This window comes from Candoia aspera, chromosome 3 (assembly GCF_035149785.1).
Source record: "Candoia aspera isolate rCanAsp1 chromosome 3, rCanAsp1.hap2, whole genome shotgun sequence".
In the NCBI taxonomy this organism is placed as follows: domain Eukaryota; kingdom Metazoa; phylum Chordata; class Lepidosauria; order Squamata; family Boidae; genus Candoia; species Candoia aspera.
Genome location: NC_086155.1, coordinates 52,483,130 through 52,506,864, shown reverse-complemented (window position 1 = coordinate 52,506,864; position 23,735 = coordinate 52,483,130). Strand labels below are relative to the sequence as shown.

Below are 23,735 nucleotides of genomic sequence, written 5' to 3'. Positions count from 1 at the left end.
AAAGGCCAGAAGGCGTAGACACAGATTAATCCCCTGGATTTAGATGACATGCTGTTCTCTGTTTCTATAGAAATAACAGCTCAGCTCAGCTAGTTTATTAGACAGACAATACATGTCATGGCAAATTGACCTTGGTAAGGACAGAAGATGATCTCTCCTTGCTCAGACAGAAGGAAATTTCACTTCTCATTTCAGTCTTACTTACAGTTTGGGGTGCCTATAGTCCATGGTGCTTTCAATTGCTAATGGCTGCAAATAAGATTAATTAAATTACATATATTTCAGACATACCAATGTTATGTATGAGAAATCATCACATTCTTTCAGTGCCAAGTAATCTGACGTCTTTATTTCTCAAAACTGGTTTGCGTTGACTTTCCTTCTCCAGTGAGTTCTCTGACACTTCTTATATTAGGTTGTGCCCCTTGTTTCACTAATGTGTGCTGTTATAAATTAAGATAGCATACATTACCAGTTTATAGTAGCACCTTGTTATAAGAATTGGTAAGATATAGAAAAACACATCATGACATGCTGGGAAAGAAGGTCAGATTTTATTTTTGTTTCATGATTTCATACAAATAGGGGTTAAAATGGTTTCCCCAACACTTAAGTGCTTTACGTCACTGTAACAGGTGTTTTGAGAAGGGACAAGCATGATCTTGCAATCTATACATCCAAGTAACATATAAGCAATATGCTACTTTAAGCACCACAGGACTCAGTTTCCTATTCAGTTATGTTCTCCTTTGAATTTTATTTTGAACACTTTTTAAGAATTCAGGTTTGTTATTTTCTACTCCGCACAGCCATGTTCTACTAGAAATGTATTAATTTATTGTGCTATATTTCAGTGAGTGCTATAGAATGATGCTACTGTACTGCTCTTTACAAGTTAAAATTCAATCGGAAACATTCCTTCAGACCCTCGTGCTGGACAGAAAATAAGGTAGCTAATCAACAATACTATATCTGATCACAATTATTTTGGGTGTTTCAATATGAAATCGGGCAACTTTTAAGGTAGTCGTTTTCTTTACTGCATTAATTACTTCCATATTTTAGCTATTCTATGATGAATTACAGATGGGTATGAAAAATGACCAGACTCCCAAGAAGCCTTCCAAATATGTATAAAGACAAGATCCTCACAGAATGAAGACATATACTGTATTTAAACAGCAGGCATAACAGATACTTTACCAATAATCTAAGTCCAACTTTGCAAGCTTTAGATCAAGTCCAACCATCACCCTTGCCTTTCCTCTCATACTTTGGGTGAACTATCCACTTGCTTTAATGCAGCAGAATTACATTTAAGTTTTCTTCCTCACCTATCTAAAAATTAAACATTTAAAAATAAGTGCCAAACAGTTCTGGGGACACTTATGTGTGTTCATGCACATACAGGGCAGCAATGGAGGAGCCATTTGACAGAGGAAATAGCAAAGTTTGCAACTTGCAGAACTGCTTTGTTAAGGATTTCCTTGCAATTTGAGATTGATGTGGTTTCCTTATTCTAAAAGGAATCCACAAGAGGGGGAAATAAAATCTTCCACTGATTTAAGGCTGTATTGTTGCTGTATTTCTTTCAACTACCTATAGGAGAGCAATGATATAATTTATCATTGTAGGCTTGTATTGCCCCCAGCAGCATGGGAGAGAGAGAATTCAGATATCTTTTGACTAGCAATACCTTAAGGCCAACTAGGTGAGAACTAAATGGACTCTGTAAAGCCTCTGGCTTTATAGAGAAAGTGTGGGGGGGACCCCAAATAGCAAACCACCAGCCTTGTGGTGGTGGTGTCTGCTTCTGTTGTGTTTGCAATATGGTTTGAGGGTACATCAGAATAATATTATTTCCCACCTCTGTTGCTTCTAGAGCTCAGTCAAGGTTTGAAAGAAAATATTGGGTAGAATTCATTGACTCACTAGAGTCAATTTCCTCTGAAGACAACAGAATGCTCTGCTTTTTTCTCTAAGTGACTGGCTATTTTTGCACATGCTAATCCATAAGCCATGGTTAACAAACAATAATGGCTGTGTTAATATAACAAATTAAGCCAACACACATGTGATTTAACATGATGGCATGGTGCTGTGATTATACACATCATAATGCATCCTGTAGTTTGATTAATTTTTGTATTGGCTAGCATAGTTTGTTAAACACAACTTACAGTTTCACACGCTGGGCAAGCAGAACTTTCAGTCCTTTCTCCCCTGTAAGTGGCCTTTGCTTTCATTTTTGTCTCTGGAGACAAAAGATCAATATTTAGACCAGTGTTTCTCAACCTTGATAACTTAAAGATGTGTGCACTTCAACTTCCCCATGCTGGCTGGGGAATTCAGGGAGTTGAAGTCCACGCATCTTGAAGTTACCAAGGTTGAAAAACACTGATTTAGACTAAGGAAAAAGCATATTATGATAATGTGTGAAAGGCCACATATCCATTCACAGGGGTTGAAAACCTCAGTGAAGAGAGGATGGATGAGGAATATGGTGCTGCCCACAGGTTCGCTGTGCAGTCTTAGCAGGTGTTTTATTTACTGTGCCTTCGAGTCAGTGTTGACTCTTGGCAACTGCCTGAACAAGTCCCTGCAGTTTTCTTGGCAAGATTTTGGAAATGGCTTGCCATTGCCTGCTTCCCTGGGCTGAGAGGGCATGACTGACCCAAGGTCACCCAGCTGGTTTCGTGCCTGAGTCTAGAACTCATGGTTTCCCTGTTTCTAGCCTGATGCCTTAACCACAATACCAAACTGGCTCTCTTCTTAGCAAATGTAAAGTAAGGTAAATAATTAGTAACATAAACATCCTGGCTTCTCAACAGAAGCAGGCAATACAGAGCATTGATGTAGCCACAAAAGCAGTTTTTTCCTCCTTAAACAGTCTTGCAATTTGCAGTTTCAGGCTGGATGTGGAACAATTGTCCTTGGACAAAGTTGCAGTAATGATATCCATTAGCAGACATAGAAGTGTACTGTGGAGGCTTTTGTATAGCTCATTCCAAACATAATAGTTAGCCCTTTAAGAAAAAGTGCACAAGACTTGCAGTTTCAGTATCACAACTCTTTCCAAAGCAGAAAATCCAAGTAATAGATGGTACGTTATGTGAGTGCCTCCATCACTCTTTTTCCAGATTCACCTGGGATTCAGCTTCCATTGCTTGCCCTGTGCCTTCCGTCATTGAAGTATCAGTTGTGTGGTGAGCAAAGGAAGGGGACATTTGTCCCCCTTTAGGAGTTTAAAGGACTGTTTTATAATTTTTCTGATACCTTTGTATTATCAAAATGTGTTGAAGTTTCTCACATATAAGCCTCTGAAGCTTTGAGTATTTAAACTACTTGTTCCCATCTTTCTGAGCTCCAATATGCAGCTCCTCCAAGAGAGGTTTTCCAGTTAGTGGAGCAGAAACTACCAGGATCCAAGAAAAACGTGATGCACAGTACAATGCCTGCATAATTCTGGGGTGCTTAGTACATATTTATATACAAGGCAAAGCTAAACTTTGGAGAATTAAACCAAGTAAAACTTGGCTTGGAGAAACTGAAGTTAAAGCTCATTATTTCAGCATTCTGTTTCCCACATTGACCAGGTAAAGGCTTTCAGAAGGCTGAGTCACAAAGCAGAATAAGATAGCAACTTCTCTTTATTTCCTTCCCACTGTTACCTAAGATACATTCTCTGTTAAGATGGAAGATGCATCTTAGTCAGTAGTTTTTACAGACCCACCCTCCATGAATCCATCTGTCCTATTTGAAAACTCTTCAAGCTATTAACTTGGCACTCCACATTACAAGTAATTCAGGATAGGTAGGCCTTAGAAAGTAGGTAAGAGGCAAACATTTGTCCTTTTTGCAACTATCTTGTATCACAAGACTTCTGAAGAGAGCGCTTGCTACGTCTCTCACATGCCAATAGACAACACACAGTAAAAGGGTAACTGACCATCTCTATGCATCTGTAATATTTATAAAGAGAAAACATTCAGCAGCAATTCTCCTTTGGAGGGAATGTCAGCCTACTTTTTCAGGCATTATGCTCTTAAGACAGTAACAGGCATTGCTAGGCCATGCTACCAAAAAACACTCCATGTGGAAAGCAAAAGCATGGTTGATTTGGAGGTAATTCTGTGAAGTACAGATCTGCATTTAGTCTTTAGGTCACTAGAATCATATGGTCTGGGGTTCCTAAATAGTGGTAAGTCTATCACTGAACTTAGCATGGCTAACAGGCACAACGTGAGAGACTGATAGGTGGTAATCTGCAAAATTGGGATTTAGAGGCACTTTGAAACAGTGAAACATTCTCAATCCTTGTGAATATCTCTGAGAACCCATCAGAGCTACAGGCACAATTCCCTGCCCTTTCCTGTGACCTAAGAAAGAGGCAGAATTGATGCAGCTGCATGTTCTGCTAGCTACCAAGGCCAAATATAATTTATTGATCCTTTGGATATGGATATCACAACAGGAAAAAAAGAGGAAAAAATGCAATCAGGAATAATGGGCCAGGCAAAATCAGTTATTAGTTCAGTTATTGACTGTTGGATTAAGGCTTTATGGAAATAGATGAAAATAAGTTAGGTGTCATATAGATGTCAAAGTTTGCCTGCTTTAGCAAAATGAAATAGCAAAATGAAGACAAAAGAGACAATATAAGAATTTGAGTATTTGGTATTCTCTGCACATATCAGAAACGGGCACTGAACTGTGTAGGACAATACATTGTTAGTGGTAATGTGAAATCTTGAAACTGACTTAATGTAGATTATGGCCGGATTTGTACAAGGCAGCTAAGATATGCGTATGACTCTCTGATCTGTCTTAGCAGAAAACAAAGCCCACCTGAGTCAGTAGATATCAAAACAGATAACAAGATTGCACTAATTAGTGAAGAATTCATCTATTTCACATCTTTTAACCCAATTACATTATACAAGATACATTAGTGGAGCACTGATATTGGCAAGCTTGTTTCTGGTGAGGGCACCATGTATTTGTGTTTCTAAGAGTCCACAGATAGTAAAAAAAGCTTCTCCAATCCAGGGTCAATTTAAAAGTCATACAAAACAATTATCATTTTTGCATAAAATTGATATATTTAAGAAAACAGTTCAGGGAGTCATCTACTGTACTGTACTGCTACTGATTATACTTCTCTCTTTTCAACAGGAGACTCCAACAAAGGTAGCTTTTGAGTAGTTTATTAGCAACTACATATAGCACCCTCTGGGTAGCAAAGGATAATCAGTAGCAATCATTCAGCAAGTTACAAGAGGAAAAGATCTGATCTTCTCTTTAAAAAAAAAAGTTCAGGAGAAAAATCACATAGAAATCTCATTGGTGGCTGACCTGAATTATTTTACTTTCCCCTTTCTATAGTATCCTTACCAAAACATAATCCAGATACATGAAACAATTAAAACTGAATTTTTCTTCAGCATGGAATAGTTTCTGAAAAGAGTTAACTTAATTTAGAGCAAGTATTCAAGCATCAAATGACTCAGTTGAGTAAAAGCCACATTACTGAGGTAGATGTAGTTATCTTGATGTTCCAACAGTCATATAACTAAAAATAAGCTAAGAATCTACAGGATGCAAGACAGGAAACTGTTGAACATCCACCTGTAGAGGTACATATTTCCAAGCCACATCATACTAAACAGATACCCTCAGCAAAGTTCTGAGTTTAATGTCAATTTGATGAGAAATGAGAGTAATGGTACAGATATGAGAGAAAGGGAAGATTTAGCTGAAGCCAAGGATCACATGTTAAAATTATGAGAAAGCATAAAAATATACACTGTGTGCACAATTATTAGGCAAGTTGTATTTTTGAGGATGAATTTCATTATTGAACAACTGCAGTGCTCTTGGTCAATCCAAAATGTTAATAAATCTCAAACCTGAATATTTAAGAAAGTAAAAGTGAGGTTTTGGCTTTCTTAGGAGCATATCTATATGTGCACAATTATTGGGCAACTATTAGTGTGCAGAATTATTATGCAGCTAAATGAAAAACGAAAATTCCTCCATCTCACTCGTTTATTTTCACCTGTTAAAGTGAGAATAATAAACAAACAACTCAAAATTTACAAATAAACATTTCTGACATTTCAAACAAAAAATCAGTGACCAATATAGCCACCCTTCTTTGCAGTAACAGTTATAAGCCTTCCATTCATGGAGTCTGTCAGTTTCTTGATCTGTTGACGATCAACTTTTTGTGCAGCAGCAACCACAGCCTCCCAGTCATTGTTCAGAGAGGTGTACTGTTTTCCTTCACCGTAAATCTCCTGTTTGAGAAGGGCCCACAAGTTCTCAATAGGGTTTAGGTCAGGTGAGGAAGGGGGCCATGTCACTATTCTTTCATCTTTGAGGCCTTTACTGATTAGCCACACAGTGGAGTACTTTGATGCATGCGATGGAGCATTGTCCTGCATAAACATCATGGTCTTCTTGAAAGATGCAGACTTTTTCCTGTACCACTGCTTGAAGAAAGTGTCTTCTACAAACTGGCAGTAGGTTTGGGAGTTGATTTTGAGTCCATCTTGAACCCGAAAAGGTCCAACTAGCTCATCTTTAATCATACCAGCCCATACCAGTACCCCACCTCCACCTTGCTGGCATCTGAGTTGAAGTGGAGCTCTGTGCTCGTTATTGATCCAGCCACGGGCCCATCCATCTGGTCCGTCAAGAGTCACTCTCATCTCTTCAGTCCATAAAACCTTTGAAAAATCTGTCTTCAGATATTTCTTGGCCCAGTCTTGCCATTTCAACTTATGCGTCTTGTTCAGTGGTGGTCCAGTTTCAGCCTTCCTTACCTTGGCCATATCTCTGAGCACTGAACACCTTGTACTTCTGAGCACTCCAGGTAGATTGCAGTTCTGGAATATGACAGCACTAGAGGATAATGGGTTCCTGGTAGCTTCACATTTGATTCTTCTCAAATCTTTGGCAGTTAATTTGCATCTTTTTTTCTCAACACATTTCTTGCGACCCTGTTGACTATTTGCAACAAAACGTTTAATGGTTCTGTGGTCATGCCCCAATATCTTAGCAATTTCAAGAGTGCCGCATCCCTCTGAAAGACTTTTTACATTTTTTGACTTTTCAGAGTCAGTTAAATCTCTTTTTTGGCCCATTTTGCCTGAGGAAAAGCTGCCTAATAATATGCACACCTTGATATAGGGTGTTGATTTCCTTAGGCCACACCCTCCCTCATTACACAAATACACATCACCTGATATGCTTATATCCTATAAGCATTCAGGTTTATACAGCTTGGAGGTGGAAAATATGCATAAAAATGATGATATGGTCAAAATACTCACTTGCCTAATAATTGTGCACACAGTGTAGGAACAGTTACAGGTGGAAAGGCTGAAACTACTACTTCGTTTCAGTCACAGATTTTAGGACAGCAAAAAATAACTTTTCTAAAAGAATTGGAACACATTTTGGATACCACATAATATTTGGAGGGCAATAGCATATACTGATCCTCCCTAGCTGGGAGAGGCCTTCACCCATTAAAGTTTTATCTATTTCAAACTGAAAATCTTTCTTGCAGCTAAAACAATCATGGTGAAACTGAAAACATAGTTAGCATCATAAACCATCATCAACTGGAAGATCAAGCCGGGTCCCCTCAAAATGCACTGTTCAAACAAGACTGACAAAATACCATATCCATCTATAGTCTAAGAGTGACATTCCATTTGCTCATGTTCCTCTTTGAGAAAGCAATAAATACCAGACAACAGGAAACATTACTGCTTGTACTAAATTCTGTGTCAGTGGTGAAATATTGCAATATAAAAAATTCATTCTTCTTTTGCTATTGTTGGATAATTTACATCCAGAGCTGATTTTTATCCTCTTTCTTGTTTATTGTGGATGTTTATAGTAAGACGTTCAGTAATTCATGCAGTTTATGAACACAGAGGGCAAAAATGGGAATCATGACTTGCACTCTAAATCTGAAAGATTTGCTCCCTACTGTATCAATATGGCTCATGAAAATAATTTTGAAGGCTATGAATTGGTATAGGAACATAATACAACTGGCTATGTAACAAAATGAACACCTGGGCATGTGTCAAAAACTGCTGGTCAGTGTATTCTAGATAGCAGTATTACTCCTTCATCTCTTAGCATCCTGTACAGAAATTTGGGTATATGTAGAGAGGTATACAACAATTCAAAAACTAGGATTAACCATGGTAAATAAAATTTAGTTTCTGTTAAAGTGAACAGAATAACCAGAAAGAGTCTATCATTTAAATTTCAGATATCACCTTCAGAATATCTGTGTGGTACCTATAGATGCTGCTTTCCTATTCAAAGACTGTTTGGGTATATCGTCATGTTATTAGGACAAAGAAAGCCATGCTCCACTTAAAGTTTAAAAATAACGTAGTGAGGTTTTAGCTCTTCTCTGATTATGTTTATATACAATTAAACAGTGGAATTATAGTGGAAGAGGGAGGGAGGGAACAATGATTTCAATAAGAACAGAAAAGAAGAGGGAAAAATTTAAAACTGCATTTTGTCAGAGAAGAAAACCACCAGGAAAAAAAAGCATTTGTTAAATTCCCAGTGAAATTAACATTGAAAATACTAAACAAATCTTAAAATATAGCAGTGTTGCCCATTTGACATACAGGAAAGCAAAATGCCCTACGTATTCTGTAATAGAGGTACAGCTCTTTGCACCATGAAATGTAATGTTCCATCACAGATCAGTAAACTTGTTAACCCAGACCCAGAGAAAACTATTTTCACAAGCTCCATTGAAAGCAATGAAGCAAACATTGTTGCCATTTCAATGGGGCTTAAGTAGAATTATCTTTCCCTAGGAATGAACACATAAATGCATTTCAGTGCTGTTATGATTTTTTGAGATATAATGCAGACTGCTGTGAGCCATCTGCAGCAAAAACTCACCACTTTATACTGAAAACATATTTAAGAAATATTTATTTGGGCTGAGTGGTGTTTTGGATTTGAAGGCAAAAGTGGTTTGGCACTTCAGATTCAAAGGCATTTTCCTGATGCAGCCACACCTTTTCCCAGGATCTCCTGGCTGCTTGCTGTGTGATTCTGGGAAAAGATGTGTTTGGTTTAAGGAGTTGCAGATAGGTATTGTTTGCATTTCCATGCACTCTGAAGCAACTTTTTCACCTTCATATCTGAAACACTGCGCAGTCCTACCATTTATAGCGTTCAGAGTGGACCCACTTTGCTTTGTAAAGCATTCAAAAACAAGCTGAGAGTTTCAGGGGGATCCAAACAAGAGTTTAAAGTAGGAATCCCAGAATGAGCCAAAAATCTTAAATTACAAATTTAGTTTCTAAAAATGTTTTTAATGTTGCAAAACATGTCACTAGATTATCAATAAGACTAATCATAATAATTTCCTGAAAGAAAATGTTCTTTCTTTCTTTTTTTAATATCCTGATTGCTATCATGTTATAAACTTGAGCAATGCATTCAAAAGGTCTCAACACATAATTCAAGTTGATTACTGCATACATTTGTCCCATACAGCAAGAAAAAATGCATATAAAGGAAAAAAGCTACTGTCCTTGAGCATCCCTATGTCCGCACCCAACTGATATTGGAGAGGGAAGAAAAACTGCCTGGTTCAGTCCAGATTCCTTTCCCTCCTTCTGCAGCAGCTAATCAGCACTGTTTGGTGCTGATCATTTTATAGCCCAGTGGGGAGTGGGAGGTGGGAAATGCTCACACCCAGAAGCTGGCATTTCTGCTGTACTCAGTCATCAATGGATCAGGGACCTTGCCAGCAAGCAATCATTTAAGAACAAGAATAATAATGTGATTTGGACTACTCAGTTCCCTGAGAAACTATTGTGCTACAGAAACCCACTGGAACTACAAGACAGAGAGAATAAGATCCCAGGAGTCTGGCTTTTAAAACCGCTTTCCACTTGATTCTACTAACACGATTAGTACCTTGAGTTGGTAGCACGGGGGTCTTTTTTTCTGACATACAGAATATACCCATGTGGTGCTACCACAATATTACAAATACAACCAAATGCAATGCCAAATCTATACAGCTGACTGCTCCTGTGTGCTATAACCATCGGGCCCTATCCTGGTCACTGTTGGATGCAAACTGAAATGAGCTCTGAGCCATCTATCAAGAACCATTGTGGGTATTTGTTACCGAACCATTTGTTCCACTTGAAGTGGTCCCATGCTGTCCTTGGTTTATGTGATACTGCTAAGCATGGTCATAGCTTGCAGTAATCTTATCATTTCTTGTGAAGCTGCTGGATAGGCTTTTGGCTTCCACAATAATGCCAATTGAAACAAACTTTACAATAAACACTGTTGAATTTCTGAGTTCTTCAGAACCTGTCTGAGTGCAGGCTAAATTCAGGATTGTCCTTCTGCTGCACAGTCATACATGGCCCTCTGATTCACTGCCTTCAGACACTGTCTTCTTAAGCTCAGTTTCAGAAGATGGCTTTTCTTCCTTCTCTTCTGTAGTTTTACTGGCCTCCTCCTACAGCCAATAACAAATACCCGATGTGGGAATTAGGGGAGAGGTACAAGCATAAATTTAAAGAACAATAGGTCCTTCAGTCTAAACTGATTAGTGAAAAAGAAATTACTTGCTAGGAACATTTTAAAATTTGCTACCACAAGGATGTGTACGAGACTCAGAATGGAAAATGAAAGTTGTTTACACAACTTCTGAATCACACAGTAATTCATGAAACCTCTGAACTTTCTAAATATATATCTGGAATACACTGGAAGCACATGAAATGTCTGTGTATGATCTATATTATAAAGCTGCACTTTGAGTGTATAAGAAACTATGAAGTGATTGTAGGAAAGATACCTCACTGTTCTTTGCTAACTGTTCTGATTGCTGTTACATATAAACAAACAGAAATCCTTTAAAAGAATCACTTCTACTGCCATAAGAAAATAACATGTCTGCATTTACAGTGTTTCATTCCTATTTCTGTATAACAGTTGCAAGAATTTTAGTAGTACTACCAGATTACTGGAAATAGTTTATAGTAGATGGACGTGCCTGAAGCTTGACATTTTGTATCATCAAACAAAGGAAATTGTATTATTACAATACTTCTGTACAATTCTGTAAGAAAGCCTGGAATTTAACAATGGTTGGAAGGAGGCCATACTGGCAAGGTGCAAACCTTTGCATCTCTCTCTGCAAATTTCTTGAACATGTTGGCATATATCTTTCGGTCCCTCTCGTTGTGCTCCTTTGTCTTCTTCTGACACATGGTAATTTGTGACTTGGCTGCCTTGTTCTGTGGATTCACTTCTAGCACTCTCTGAAAGTCACCTTTTGCCAACTCAAATTCATTCATGAGCAGTCTTGCCTCTCCTCTTCGGTACAAGCCTTTTTCATTGACTTGGTCCAGTGCTAATGCCTGCAAGCAAACATTCTTATATTTAACCCAAATTAAAGGTGGGAAAATTGCCTCAAGACAAGTTTATTAATCTTAGCAACAAAACTATGAACTTCAGCTATTTTTAAAATAGGAAAGTAAAACTTACGTTTTATACTGCATATGCTAACCTTTACAGTGTAATTGACATTTGTATATCAAAAACAGAAACCAAAATTCAGAAGTAGCATGTTTTTACCAGATTGTTTTACAATGCCACGTATACTTCTATAGAAATAAGATCAATATTACTGAAACAAGCAAAGCATTTAAAAATCAACCATGGCAATCTGTCTCTCAAATAACCTGCCACTAAAATTATGGAAATCTCTTACACTAGTCTTCAAAATTGATTTTTTTTTTTTTGCTCCAAAGCTAGTTGGATATTTATATATTGTGGAACACAGGCCTTTTACAGCTACAAATGGAATATTCCAGAAACAGTAATATGATACGACTAAATGTAAATGGATATTATGCTTAAAACGTCCAAACGGAGGCCCAACAGAAAACTTACAGGCAAAGTTTAGATGATGACTCACAAAGCCCAGATATTTATAGTGTTGTCCAAAATCACATGCCTTTCTTTTACATAATTATTTCAGTAACATAAATTTTCTGTCTCACTTTTAACACATCGTTCTAGCTGTATTATATTCAGAAACCTGTACATTTGAGAAACATCTTGGGAGAAAAAGCTTTAAGCTTGTAATGTTGAAGAACAAGATAGTACAGAAATCAAGATATTTAACAGGACTGTTCAGAGACATGATACACAAGAATGCAAAGTCAGCCACGACTTTTATCAGTAACATTTTAATCAATGATTCCGATGAAGGAATTGAGAGGACATTCACAAACTTTGCAGATGACACAAAACTGGGAGAGGTGGCTAATAATTTAGAATTAAAGAGAAGATTAAAAAAATATATATTGTAAGTCTTGAGCACTGGACTGACATGAATAGGATAGAATTTAACAAGGAGAAATGTAAAATTTTGTATCTGGGTAAGAAACATGTAAGGCACTTATATAGCTGGAAGAGATCTGGCTAGGCAGTAGTACATGTGAGCGTCCTTGTCAATCACAAGTTAAATATGAGCCAGAAGTGTGATGCATCTGCAATAAGACAAATGCTATCTTGGAATGTATTAATGGGAGCAGAGTCTACCTAACAGGAAGTTATTGTTCTACTCTACTCTGCTCAGGTCAGACCCATTTGGAGTACTATCTCCCATTCTGGTTAGCAAAAAGGACAGTGAGGAATTGGAACAAGTTCAGCAGAGGGCTACCCAGATGACGATGAAAGCTCCAGAAACCAAGGCCCGTGAGGAACAGTTCAAGGATCTGGGAAGGTTTAGCCTACAGAAAAACAACTGATGGGTGATACAATAGCAGTCTGTAATGCTATGCGGGAATAACCTTGGGAGGCAGGAGGAAGAGCCACAGACTAGACAACAGTCAAACAAGCAGCAACTGAGTCCACAGAAGGAATGGGGGCCTGAAGTTAGAACTAGTACTTCTGGGTGTGCTTCTTGTCTGGACTACCTCGCAAGGCCGACATCAATCTATATTATAAATTATATAAATTTATAGAATATAAATATAGAAAATATAAAATAAATTATAAAGTTGTCCTTAGCTTCCAAAATCTACAATGCTGTTTTATGGTGCATATTACAAAATACAAATAATCATCCAGGTAGTGTTAATAAACTAAGAACTTTTCCATATTTATTAGATATAGAAATTCTTGGCCTGTAAAGCTTTTCCCGCATCATTTTGATACTTATTTCTAGTGTGTTCGTTAACTGGAGTCAAAGAACTGAATGAAAAATAAGGAGACTGAGTAAATACTATGATCAGCCATCACCAGTGCTTCCCCAACTCCACATGGCTAGATGCATCTTTACCTTATTGCAGTACTCAACTGCTTTAGTGTACTCCCGCAGCTTTAAGTGGCACATAGCAAGGTTGAGGAAGGCTGCCAACAATATAGATTCTGAAGCTTTAGATTCCCTTTCTGATAAGCCATATTCCATTTCTAACCAGGATACAATCTTTCCATACTGAATTACTGCCTGCAGGTACTTGCCTTCCTAAGAATGAGATAAAAAAGGTTAGAGATGAATATTACTTTGCAAAGTAGAACACATTTATTTCTTAAAGCTGGGTTATAGTTTGAACAATCAATGTCAGAAGAATGAGGTGGAAGGGGAGGAATTCAATAGGATAGCAAGTAGCCAAGTTGGAATTAAGAGTTTGAATACCAGAAAGCAGTAATGTCAAATACCCCCAGTCTTGCCACATTCTGACAGATCAACATTTACCAGAAAAGAGCTGCTCAGAAGCCCTCCAAACCAAAGCTTAGAGGCAGTTCTACTTTTCAGAAAACTAAATTTCATTGGAAGATAAAGACAAAAGGGGATGTTAAGAAGGACAGATCCTCTGAGCAAAGTAAAAAAAAAAAGTAAGCTACAGATGACTTATCAGTAGAAGTCTCTTTCTTCATGTTACTATAGCTAGAATGTTGACACACACCTTAAAATACACAGTCCCTTTTTCTTTGACAATGGCAGCCTGTTCAAGTTTCTCTTTGGTGTCCATCTCCCAGGATTCTTTGGCCTGTAACCAAGTATTTATAGCAATAATCAAATAGCAGAAAGCAATGTAATACTGGAAATCTAATCTGTACTTCACAACATGGTAATATTTGTCGAATCTAACTTCAAATTTAGTATTATTCTTTCAGTCCCAACAAACAGGGCGTTTTCTAAACCACTGCAGTAAGTTGAACGAATAGCAAGCAATAAAGTAATTATATATAAAAAGTACTTCACTAAGTTACATTTGGCTTCAGAAATTAAGTCAGAGTGAAATTTGGAGTAGCCCAATATCGATGTTACTGATACTAAGTTTCTTTCCAGTCCAAACTGTATTCAGCTCCACTTAAATCTGTCCTGAATAGGAGTTAAAAAATAAGAAAGGCTAACACAGAATCATGAAAGAATCCTGTACAATCCTCCTGAGAGTAGACAGATTTCTTTCATTTACGTTTCCTTCCTGTGAACATTTCCCATTATAGATTGGCATCAAAGCTCCACCTTATGTACATCTTGTTCCTTCCCTGTACTTTACAGAGATGGTACATTCTCTATCACCCTAAAAGGGGCACAGCCTGTTCAGCAATTTTGCCCTGCCCTCCTTTCAGTACTGTTTGGCAGGACATGATTTTTTTTCTACAACCAGAAAAAAAGTACAAAAGGAACAAGCCTAGGACAAGTCTTGGACCCCACCCAAAACAATAAAACACATACAAGAACACTGTGATCCTAGCTGACATATCTTTACCAAGCTTTGTGACAAACATGCCAGATGGAGGTGGGAATGGGTATTCCTAAATGTATTCACTGTAGAAAAGTTCCTGTGGGTAAATATCCAATGTGTACAGGATGGTTTATTATTTGAAGAAATTCCATTCTCACCTTTTCAAAGCTTTTCAATGTAACTTCATACACAAGTTCAGCATTTGGTTCAATGCCAAATATAGGCTTTCCAGCTCCACCAAACCCGTATCTAAAACAAAGCATGGGAAAAAGTGCTAACAGAAATGACACAGGATAAGCACATTATTCAGCATTCTGGACATTTGCACTCACATGGAGATAACTGGTTAGCTACACATCAGGCCCTGGAGACAAAACATATGTTGCCTAGGAAACTGATGTCTAAGTAGCTCATTTGTAGCAAAACACATATTCTATATACTATACTCGACTCCATGTTATTACTTTGTATTCAGATTGGATGCAGTTATATATTGTGCATCCTATTCAATTTTCATGCACTTATTTTTCATTAACATTTTTCAAAATCTTGAAATAACACTAAACACCAGGTATGCAAATGGTAAGAATATTTGAAATAATTGCTTAAATTCTATCTATCTACTGTTTAAATATCATTTTTAAATATGTTTAAAAAGAAATGGTTTATTATAAAAGAACTTATATAACGATCTTACTGACAGCTAGCCACCAGGTATGACGATAAGTATAAATGAGACTGGTGTAAAGGTTGTGTAAAAATGAAATGAGAGCCAGGTTGTTGCAGTTGTGCAATGCATAAGGCTAGAAACCGGGAGACTGTGAGTTCTAATCCTGTCTTAGGCATAAGGCCAGCTAGTGACTTTGGGCCACTCACTCACTCTCTCTCAGTCCCAGGAAGAAGGCAATGGCAAGCCACTTTTAAAAGTGTTGCCAAGAAAACTATACAGACTTGTCCAGGTAGATGCTGGAAGTCATTGAGTTGGCCCCCACCCATCCCCTGTGGGTTGGCCCGGCGGGGTGGAGCTTCTGGGGGCGAGAGGAGAGGGGGTCCTGGACTTTGGGGCCACATGGTGGCTGCTGCACTGCCTGGGGAAGAGGAAGATGGCCAAGGCACCAGGGGCACCTGGGGGGCCAAGAGGGAGCCCGTGCTGTCCTCCCTTGGGTCCAAGTGGGAAGAAATTCTGCAGCAAGCCTCAGCTGTCGTGTTGCTTGGGCAACTCCATGGACTTGAGCACAAGACTGAGTTAAAGGCACCAAAAAAGAAAAAAAAAGGGTGGGGGTACAGAGTGATACAGCCCGTTTCTTACCGTGTTCCTATATGCAAGATACAGTGTTCTCCCCTTTGCATCTTCTCCAGAGCTTTGTCAATTCCAATGGGAATGTCATGATCTTCCCCTTCTCCAACAGTGAATGCTACATCTCTACAATCAAACATTCTGCCATCACAAAATCCTTTCAAGTGGACTGTACGGGAGAGAGAAACATTGTGGGCTATAAGGCATTACCATCAACATTGTGATATGCATTAAACAGCATAACAAAAACACATTATTTTTTGGCATTGTTGTATCATCATGGCTGGAGTGACTGAAGAGCTTGGTCCCAAAAGAAACTCCAAAGCCACATTGCTTTTGACTTTTCCCATTTCTAAAATGAGACCACTATTCACCACAGAACGCTTAAGTTGACTGATGTTAACCTTTCTAAAACCTGGACAAATGTTCTTGGCCTACAGAGCTGAAGACAAGTTTACTCACATTGCAGCCCATTTCTCTGAGGCACTGGTGTAGACATGGCAGCTCTCAGTAGCAGGCAGCAAAATCCTGCCTGATTTTGAACCTAGATTGGAATTTAGCATTGCAAAAGCTACTGACTTTCTGCCTGAGCATAAAAAGCTGTCAAATGGCACCTGTGTTACATCGGCAGGATATGATTTCTTTGGTGCCTTTTGGAGAACATGGTAAATTTAGATAGGAGCAAGGACTGAAAGGAATAATTTGCTCAGAAAGGAAGGGCCAGACAGTTTTACTTTTGTTGCCAGGCTGAGTATGTCGATGTTGTAGAACAAGCCACTGACTGTTTTCTTTACTATTACTACTATAGATTAATATTACAATTTATAAATTTGAACAGTTTCTGTTTGTGACTTGTCAGATCATAATGGAAAGACAAACTACAAGATTACAGTAATATTCCTAAAGAAAGCTGTGTGTGGATTCTAATGGAATAATTCCCTTTCCATTATGGCTCATGGAAAGAAAGAGAGAGAAATGCATATGTTGCCTAAAGCATCGCTATGGTGGTCCATGCCTCTCTAGAGTATGGACAAGATAAAAGAAAATAGTTAATCTGCCTCTTTTCTAATCAGCTCTGGTAGATATAATTATGTCTTGAATTATGTTAATTTCAGTAGTTTTTAACACAGACTACTGCAAATTTCTCAGATGTCCCTACAATTATACTTGCTAAGTAACATCCAAGAACAGGTATGGGAGGATTTTTTAAAAGATAAAATATGTTGTAGAATGCCCTTAGAATACTATTCCACATGAATATGACCTTAGATATAAAATAAAGTTATCAGGTTAGTAACAAGGAATTATGTGGTTGATAATTCTGGCTTTCACTGGTTATTAAAGCTAAGGAGGGTTAGACCTGATCAGAAATTGATTGGAAGACTATAATGGAAACACCAAGGCTATAGGCTACACTAGGAAGTTGAAAACAATTCATGGAAGACGACAGTGGTAAAACATTTCTGTAATATTGCCAAAAAAACAATAATAATAATGGGAAGGCATCCAAGTAGGGAAGGCTGGGCCAAATTGTAGTTGACAGAAGTTATCTTTATGATATGCATATGTAGGAACTGGCAGTTATCTATATGTGAGAATGACTGGGCATCTCTCACCAACCCTTTCCACCTCTGCTGCAGTCTCCAAAGGACTCAGTGTAATCCACCAATCCCAAAATTCTGCCCATTCCTGTTTTGAACAGAAGAGAAGGAATTGGGAGTGTTAAATTACTCAAAGAATATGAGACCTGTACTCATTCTAAGCCAATAACTGGGATATAAAAATGGGCGAGATGTCTCTCAGTGACTGCAAAGGGGAGAGCCCAACGGCACACTGGCATGACATATTGTCAATATTGCTTAAAGCTTATGTAAAGCAAAGATAGTAACTATTAACTTATAGTGTTCTATAATGGGAGAACTTTAGGGATATTGCAGTCATGTAATGGGCACCCTCAGGGTCTGGCCGCTATAGGAGACTCACCTATCCATAAAATGGTTACCTCAGCCAGTTATAAAAATTTCATTTACCAAAAGGTGCATTCTACCATTCTACTGGGGCCTTTGTGGGTTCAAATAAATATGATTCTAGAGGATGATTTATTTATTTATTTATTTTGGCAGCATGCCATCTCTCTAAAAAGCATTTAGAAAGCAACATAGACAGGGGGATGAAGAGCATCAGAGGAGATGCCTGGGGATATTCCAGAGCCCAAGACACCAATTGCCTACCTCTACCCAAACTCTTCCCTAACTTACCACCAAAAACAGGCCATGTATGAAATCTAGACTAGAGATTAGTCTACAGACTAGATTCTGCAAACAAATCCAGAATTATATCTATTCAGGCAACCCAGTTCTGACTGTCTAGTACATAATCAAGTTTGTTCAACAGCCCATCATTCAATGTAATATCTGTATTCACAGTTTATTCCATACTTTTCAACCTAGGAATGGTGCTCAAGGCAGCTGTCCCACATAAATAAAAAATTCAAGTCAATCAGCATGGTTTGAATTGAGGTAATGGATTTTTACCCTGTTCTTTAGCTTACCAATGCCAGAATGTTTGGGTTATCATTAACATTGGTTTTTGAGTGGTTCCTGGATTAATTTTACATACAATGAGCATTTTTTTCATTTTATTTCTCTTTGCTTGCATTACTTACAATGCCCTTCCTTCCTCCTGATAACTTTGCTAGCTTAGGACATGCTTCATGCATTTCAGGAAGAGGATTCTACTCCACGAGCATTCATAGTACAATACATTTATTTGTCTTTAAGGCATTACAACTTTTTGTATTTGTATCCCACATAAAAATCAGTTGAACCTTAGTCATTCTTTGCTTCTTCCTTGTAATTTCTAACCCCTGGCCTTCTCATACTGAAGTCAGTATTCGGTGTCTTAAAACAAACAATTGCCAATATAAATACAAAACAAATGTAAAACAAAACAACCCTCTCTTCTTAAAAGCCTTTTGCACTGGAAGCCAACGTTAAGGTTTTTAGGAATTTGTGGATCATTAAGCATGCATATCATGCAAAAATTGAACGTAACAAGATGCCAGAAACTTAGCATAAAATACTACAAAATAAAGTCGGATGGGAATTCAAAACCACTTCCCACCAGATTTTCTTCACATAAACAAAGAGCTCAAGTCCTTTTGAAACGTGAGCTTCATTCCATTATTATTAATTCACATTCCATATAAGAGTATATGCTACATTTTTCTTCCTATTTGACAATCTCTTGAGTTTTGTCCTGCTTTCTATTAATAGATATAGCGACTACTATATATTAATAGGGACATAGGAAGACACAGATATATTGAGTAACAGAGCAAAAATCATGTCCATTTAACTCACTATTACCTACACTGTTTGTTAATACAATAGGAAGGGGACTGTAGTGTGGATCTGAATTCTAGGAGCTCTTTCTTTATGTCTCAGAAACAACACTTTTTGCCATGCATACATAAGATCCTTGGAGGCATGTATTTCACTTTCCAGGCCCTGTCCTATGACTCTCCAATTGCTGGTAATGATTGTCTTTTGCAAAACTGTACAAAAGGAAATCCAAATAGCATTTTCCTCCTCTAAGAGTCTTGAGCAATGTGAGTCTTCTTTGTATCCTATCCAAGAAGCTATTTAGGTGTTGTATAGTGTGTATTATTCTCCAAAGTATGTTATGAGTGGCCTAAGAGAACATGAAACTTGTCTACAGTGATACAAGCAAGTCTTGTAGTACTGAAGTTGTTAGTGGCTATGTCACGTCACTGGGGCAAATGGATCAGAAGTACTATGGCATCACCATAGTACAAATGTGTTGTGATACGTTTGTCCAGTAGACATGTATCTACTTTAAATTAATTAGCTTCCTGTGTACATAGGCAGCATATTGAGTTAGTGTCAACACAGAATCTAATGGTAGCTTGTAAAGAGTTTCCAAACATCCTGATCCATTATTTTAAAGACATTTCTATTTTTCAGCTATATTTTTGAGCATATATTATGTATGACAATCTTCCTGAGGTAATGTATAACCACATATTATTGTTTTGTAGAACTGATATGAGCTGTCCACTGAAAATAACAGAGAAAGCAAAATATTTTGTATAACTGTGACTGGGCAATAGCATGTCATCCTAATTTAAAAAGTAGCAGCAAAAGATAGTTCTTTCTTTAGTGTTCAGTGTGAACTTTGAAGCTCCTTTTCCAGATAATAAAAAGAATTCTTGCAATATTTTATTAACTTTATAGCTTCCACTCAGTATCTTTATCAGGGGGTGGGGGGTGGGGTGGGGATTGTGGCTAGAAAAAAGTTTAATGTACAAACTTCAAAATTATTACCTCATATATAAATATATTAGATATATAGTATACTAATTTTTAGGCGGTCCCATTTCTCTTCCATGCCAACAACATTTAACCACCTAAGTTCACTCTTTGATACAATGATTCTGCATGGATTGTGTAAATATAGCACAGGAAATAATTCCATAACATAATTATCAAAGCTTACTTAAATACTATCCAAAAGAGATCACTTGGATAGAATTACACTTGGATTGCACAGTAAGAAATTCCAGCCAGACTAGGGAACATCAGTTCAGCTGTTGAGTTGACTTATTGTTCTCCCTGTGCCTAGAGCAATTTTGTTTTGAAGAGCACAGAACATTGTGTTCTTAATGTGGCTGGCACATGAACTCTGTGCACTGACAGCAATTTGTACAACTTGATTAAAACAGCAGAGGGCTGCATAGTAACTTGAAATGCAAATATCCAAGCATAGTCTGTGTTTTAGGAAGCACAGCTGTGAAATATGACCTATCATTCAAGTTAATAAGACTGTCTGCATAAATCCTGCCCTAAGATTTTAACACAACTACATGTGTATTCTAATTATAGTAATGTCAGGAATCTTTGAATTAGCTCCCTAGTTAATGCTGGATTTTACTACAACTCAACAGAAATTCTATCAGTTAATCACAGTTGTGGAAATTTTACCACCTGCTTGTCTTCAAAATACAGTCATAACTACTTTTTTTTATTTTCCGCCAACCTGCTATATTCATATTAAATTAATCAACACATTTCTACTTCACTAAAGTTGACAAGAAATCTGAAATGGGCTCTCAATCCAAATATTTTTATCTCCTAGAACAGAGGATAATTGTTATTAGACAGACATGTATTTACTTTCTTCTGAGCATCTTATTTCCATATCACTCACAACTAATTTTAGGATTGTTATCACAATTTTTGACTATGCAGATACAACCTAGGGACCGAAGATGTGATAACAATGCTACTTAATATGTCCCTCTGAATTGGCAAACCAGAGAAAATGAATGACAGAACAAACAGGGAATTAGAATAGGCATGAATAGAATTCCAGCCCTATAGGAATAACAGCCCACACTAACAGGGAAGGAAGCGAAGGGGGAGGAGGGGGAAAAGGTTTAGTAACAGTGCATGGACAGGCAGTCAACAAAACCTCTTCTTCCTACAATAATTTGCAGATAAATCAATTAAGAAAACTACCAAAAAAAGTAGAAAGCTAGCAAGGATGTGGAAGTACAATTTCTTGCAAGTTGTAGCCGTGTGCACATGCAATGAGCTCCAGGGAGCTGACCAGGAGAAGCTGAGGGAGACAGAAAGAAAGTAACAGTGAAAACTCTTAAAGATATGATAGGAGCATCCCACGCTCAATCTGACAGTTCTACTGCTGTTACAGAGAAAGGATATCGCTCTAAGGAAAGATAAAATTATCCTTGAAAATAGGATACCCATTCCTTGGGAGACAGACAAACTATAGGCATCTCCATCAACAGTGTGATGAGTATGATGGATAAATACACTGCACTGAGCTGCATGAAGCCTGTTGATAGCACAGGCCATCTAGATATTCTAATATAAGGGATGAAGAACCCTACCCTACTTTATCAGAATATTATTCTTCCTCAAGTCAATAATTTATAATGAATATAATTCAGAGAGTATTATAGAACAAGTCTATAAAAATGGATATGTTTTCCCAACTTTTTTTTCATGTGGGAGAAGAAAAGCCCTGGGAATCTCCAGCTTGCTAGAAAGAAAAGTGTGATAGAAAATTCAACTAACCTATGATGCTGTGCCTGGGTCTTATCTTCTAGACATGCATTTGAAATGATCCCACTGACTTTAGCACCTATTTCCCATAAGCCTCATCAGCAATAAAGCAAGATGAGGGAGATGAGGAATTGTTCTCTCAATTAATGGAAAAGATTAACAGGTGGCTGCCCTGTGCTTTTCATTGGTTTATATATTATTTTATTTTTTAAAAAACATTTTCTGATGTGTCACTGGATTTGTATATTGCCTGAAGAAATGTTATTGGACATTCTAGAAGAGTAAGCAAACAATTTAAGATACCTATAAATATGTCTATCAATGCATTTGTAGTCTGCATTATATAATCAGGAAGAAAACATATTAATTAAATTACAGTACACTTGCAATCATAATCACAAAGAAACCCAAATATCCCTAATGATGGGAATGATACAGGACACTATTAGAATAGCATTTGCAATATTAGAATCTTATTTTCTGAGGAATTCATATCTGGCATAAAAAAACAGAAAATACATAACTTGCAAGTATATGCCTAGTCTCCTTTAGAGACTATTGTAGAATTTAGGGTTGATATACTGTAGGGTTGTATCCAAAACCACAGGAAGAAAGAACCTGCAGCACAAGTTATTATTACCCCTGAGATGACATATCAGCAAACTTCTGCCTGAACCGATAACCTCTCTTTTTAATGTTTTAACATGTACACACATATACACAGAGAGGCAAACAGAATATCCATCTTTATTTTCTCTATATAACAGATTACAAGTCAGAAACATTATCCATATATTACAGGGGAGGGGGGAGGGAAAGAAAGAGGGTATTATCACAACATTGTCATGGATTCTACTTTTATTATACTGTACATTAGAAAGGCAGTACAACTACTCTGTGCAATGACCTCTGTATTTTATATAGGCTGAAGTAGGCACTCACTCTGAACAGCTGCTCCTTCATTGGGGTTGGAATATCCTTCACCTTTCTGCTTGATTCTACGAATGATGCCTCCATTATCAAATAAATCCTCCCCTTTGAAATCAAGCAGTTCAATCTAGATGAACAAATAAATAGCTCAAACTTTAAACAATGTAATTTCCATTACATAAAAGCTTACAGTATTGAAAAGACACAGATGCATAATATCTAAAGACAGTTCGGTCTGATAACTCTTCCAGTAAGCTTGCTTTCCTCTATATTTGTAAGAAAAAGGATATATGAAGTATTTAGTTCAGCTGTCGCATCTTCTCAGAGGGAATATTCCAACAGATTTACCAGGCACTATAACCAGAGTAATCACGGGAATCAGCATTACACTAGACTTTATCAGAACCAATGATAGGTCAGCATTAAATAAACCTCATCTAGAAACACTTTTCTCCCAAATTTAGGATGATTTTTTTTAAGTCCAGCTAGGTATCAGCACCTAGCCAAACCAGACTGATCTTGAAATGCTAGGTAAGGTTGGATGGGAGGCTACCCAAAGAAATTCAGGGCTACAGAGTAGAATTTAAACCAAAAGATACCACATAAAAA

General features: G+C 37.5%; 1 protein-coding gene across 3 annotated transcripts in view; it reads right to left on the bottom strand.

Moving 5' to 3' along the window:
• Window positions 1-1,760: 1,760 nt before the first annotated feature.
• Window positions 1,761-23,735, bottom strand: part of FKBP5 (FKBP prolyl isomerase 5) — a 52,594-nt gene continuing 30,619 nt past the window's right edge. For 2 of the 3 annotated variants that reach the window (XM_063297678.1, XM_063297677.1), the window contains exons 5-11: window positions 23,139-23,253; window positions 16,102-16,258; window positions 14,951-15,041; window positions 14,007-14,090; window positions 13,379-13,564; window positions 11,208-11,447; window positions 1,761-10,540 (exon numbers count right to left, since the gene is read on the bottom strand). In XM_063297678.1, coding sequence (XP_063153748.1) covers window positions 10,436-10,540; window positions 11,208-11,447; window positions 13,379-13,564; window positions 14,007-14,090; window positions 14,951-15,041; window positions 16,102-16,258; window positions 23,139-23,253 — 978 coding nt within the window. In that variant the 3' untranslated portion in view covers window positions 1,761-10,435. The remainder of the gene's footprint in view (window positions 10,541-11,207; window positions 11,448-13,378; window positions 13,565-14,006; window positions 14,091-14,950; window positions 15,042-16,101; window positions 16,259-23,138; window positions 23,254-23,735) is intronic. The other variant, XM_063297679.1, reaches the window with a different exon arrangement.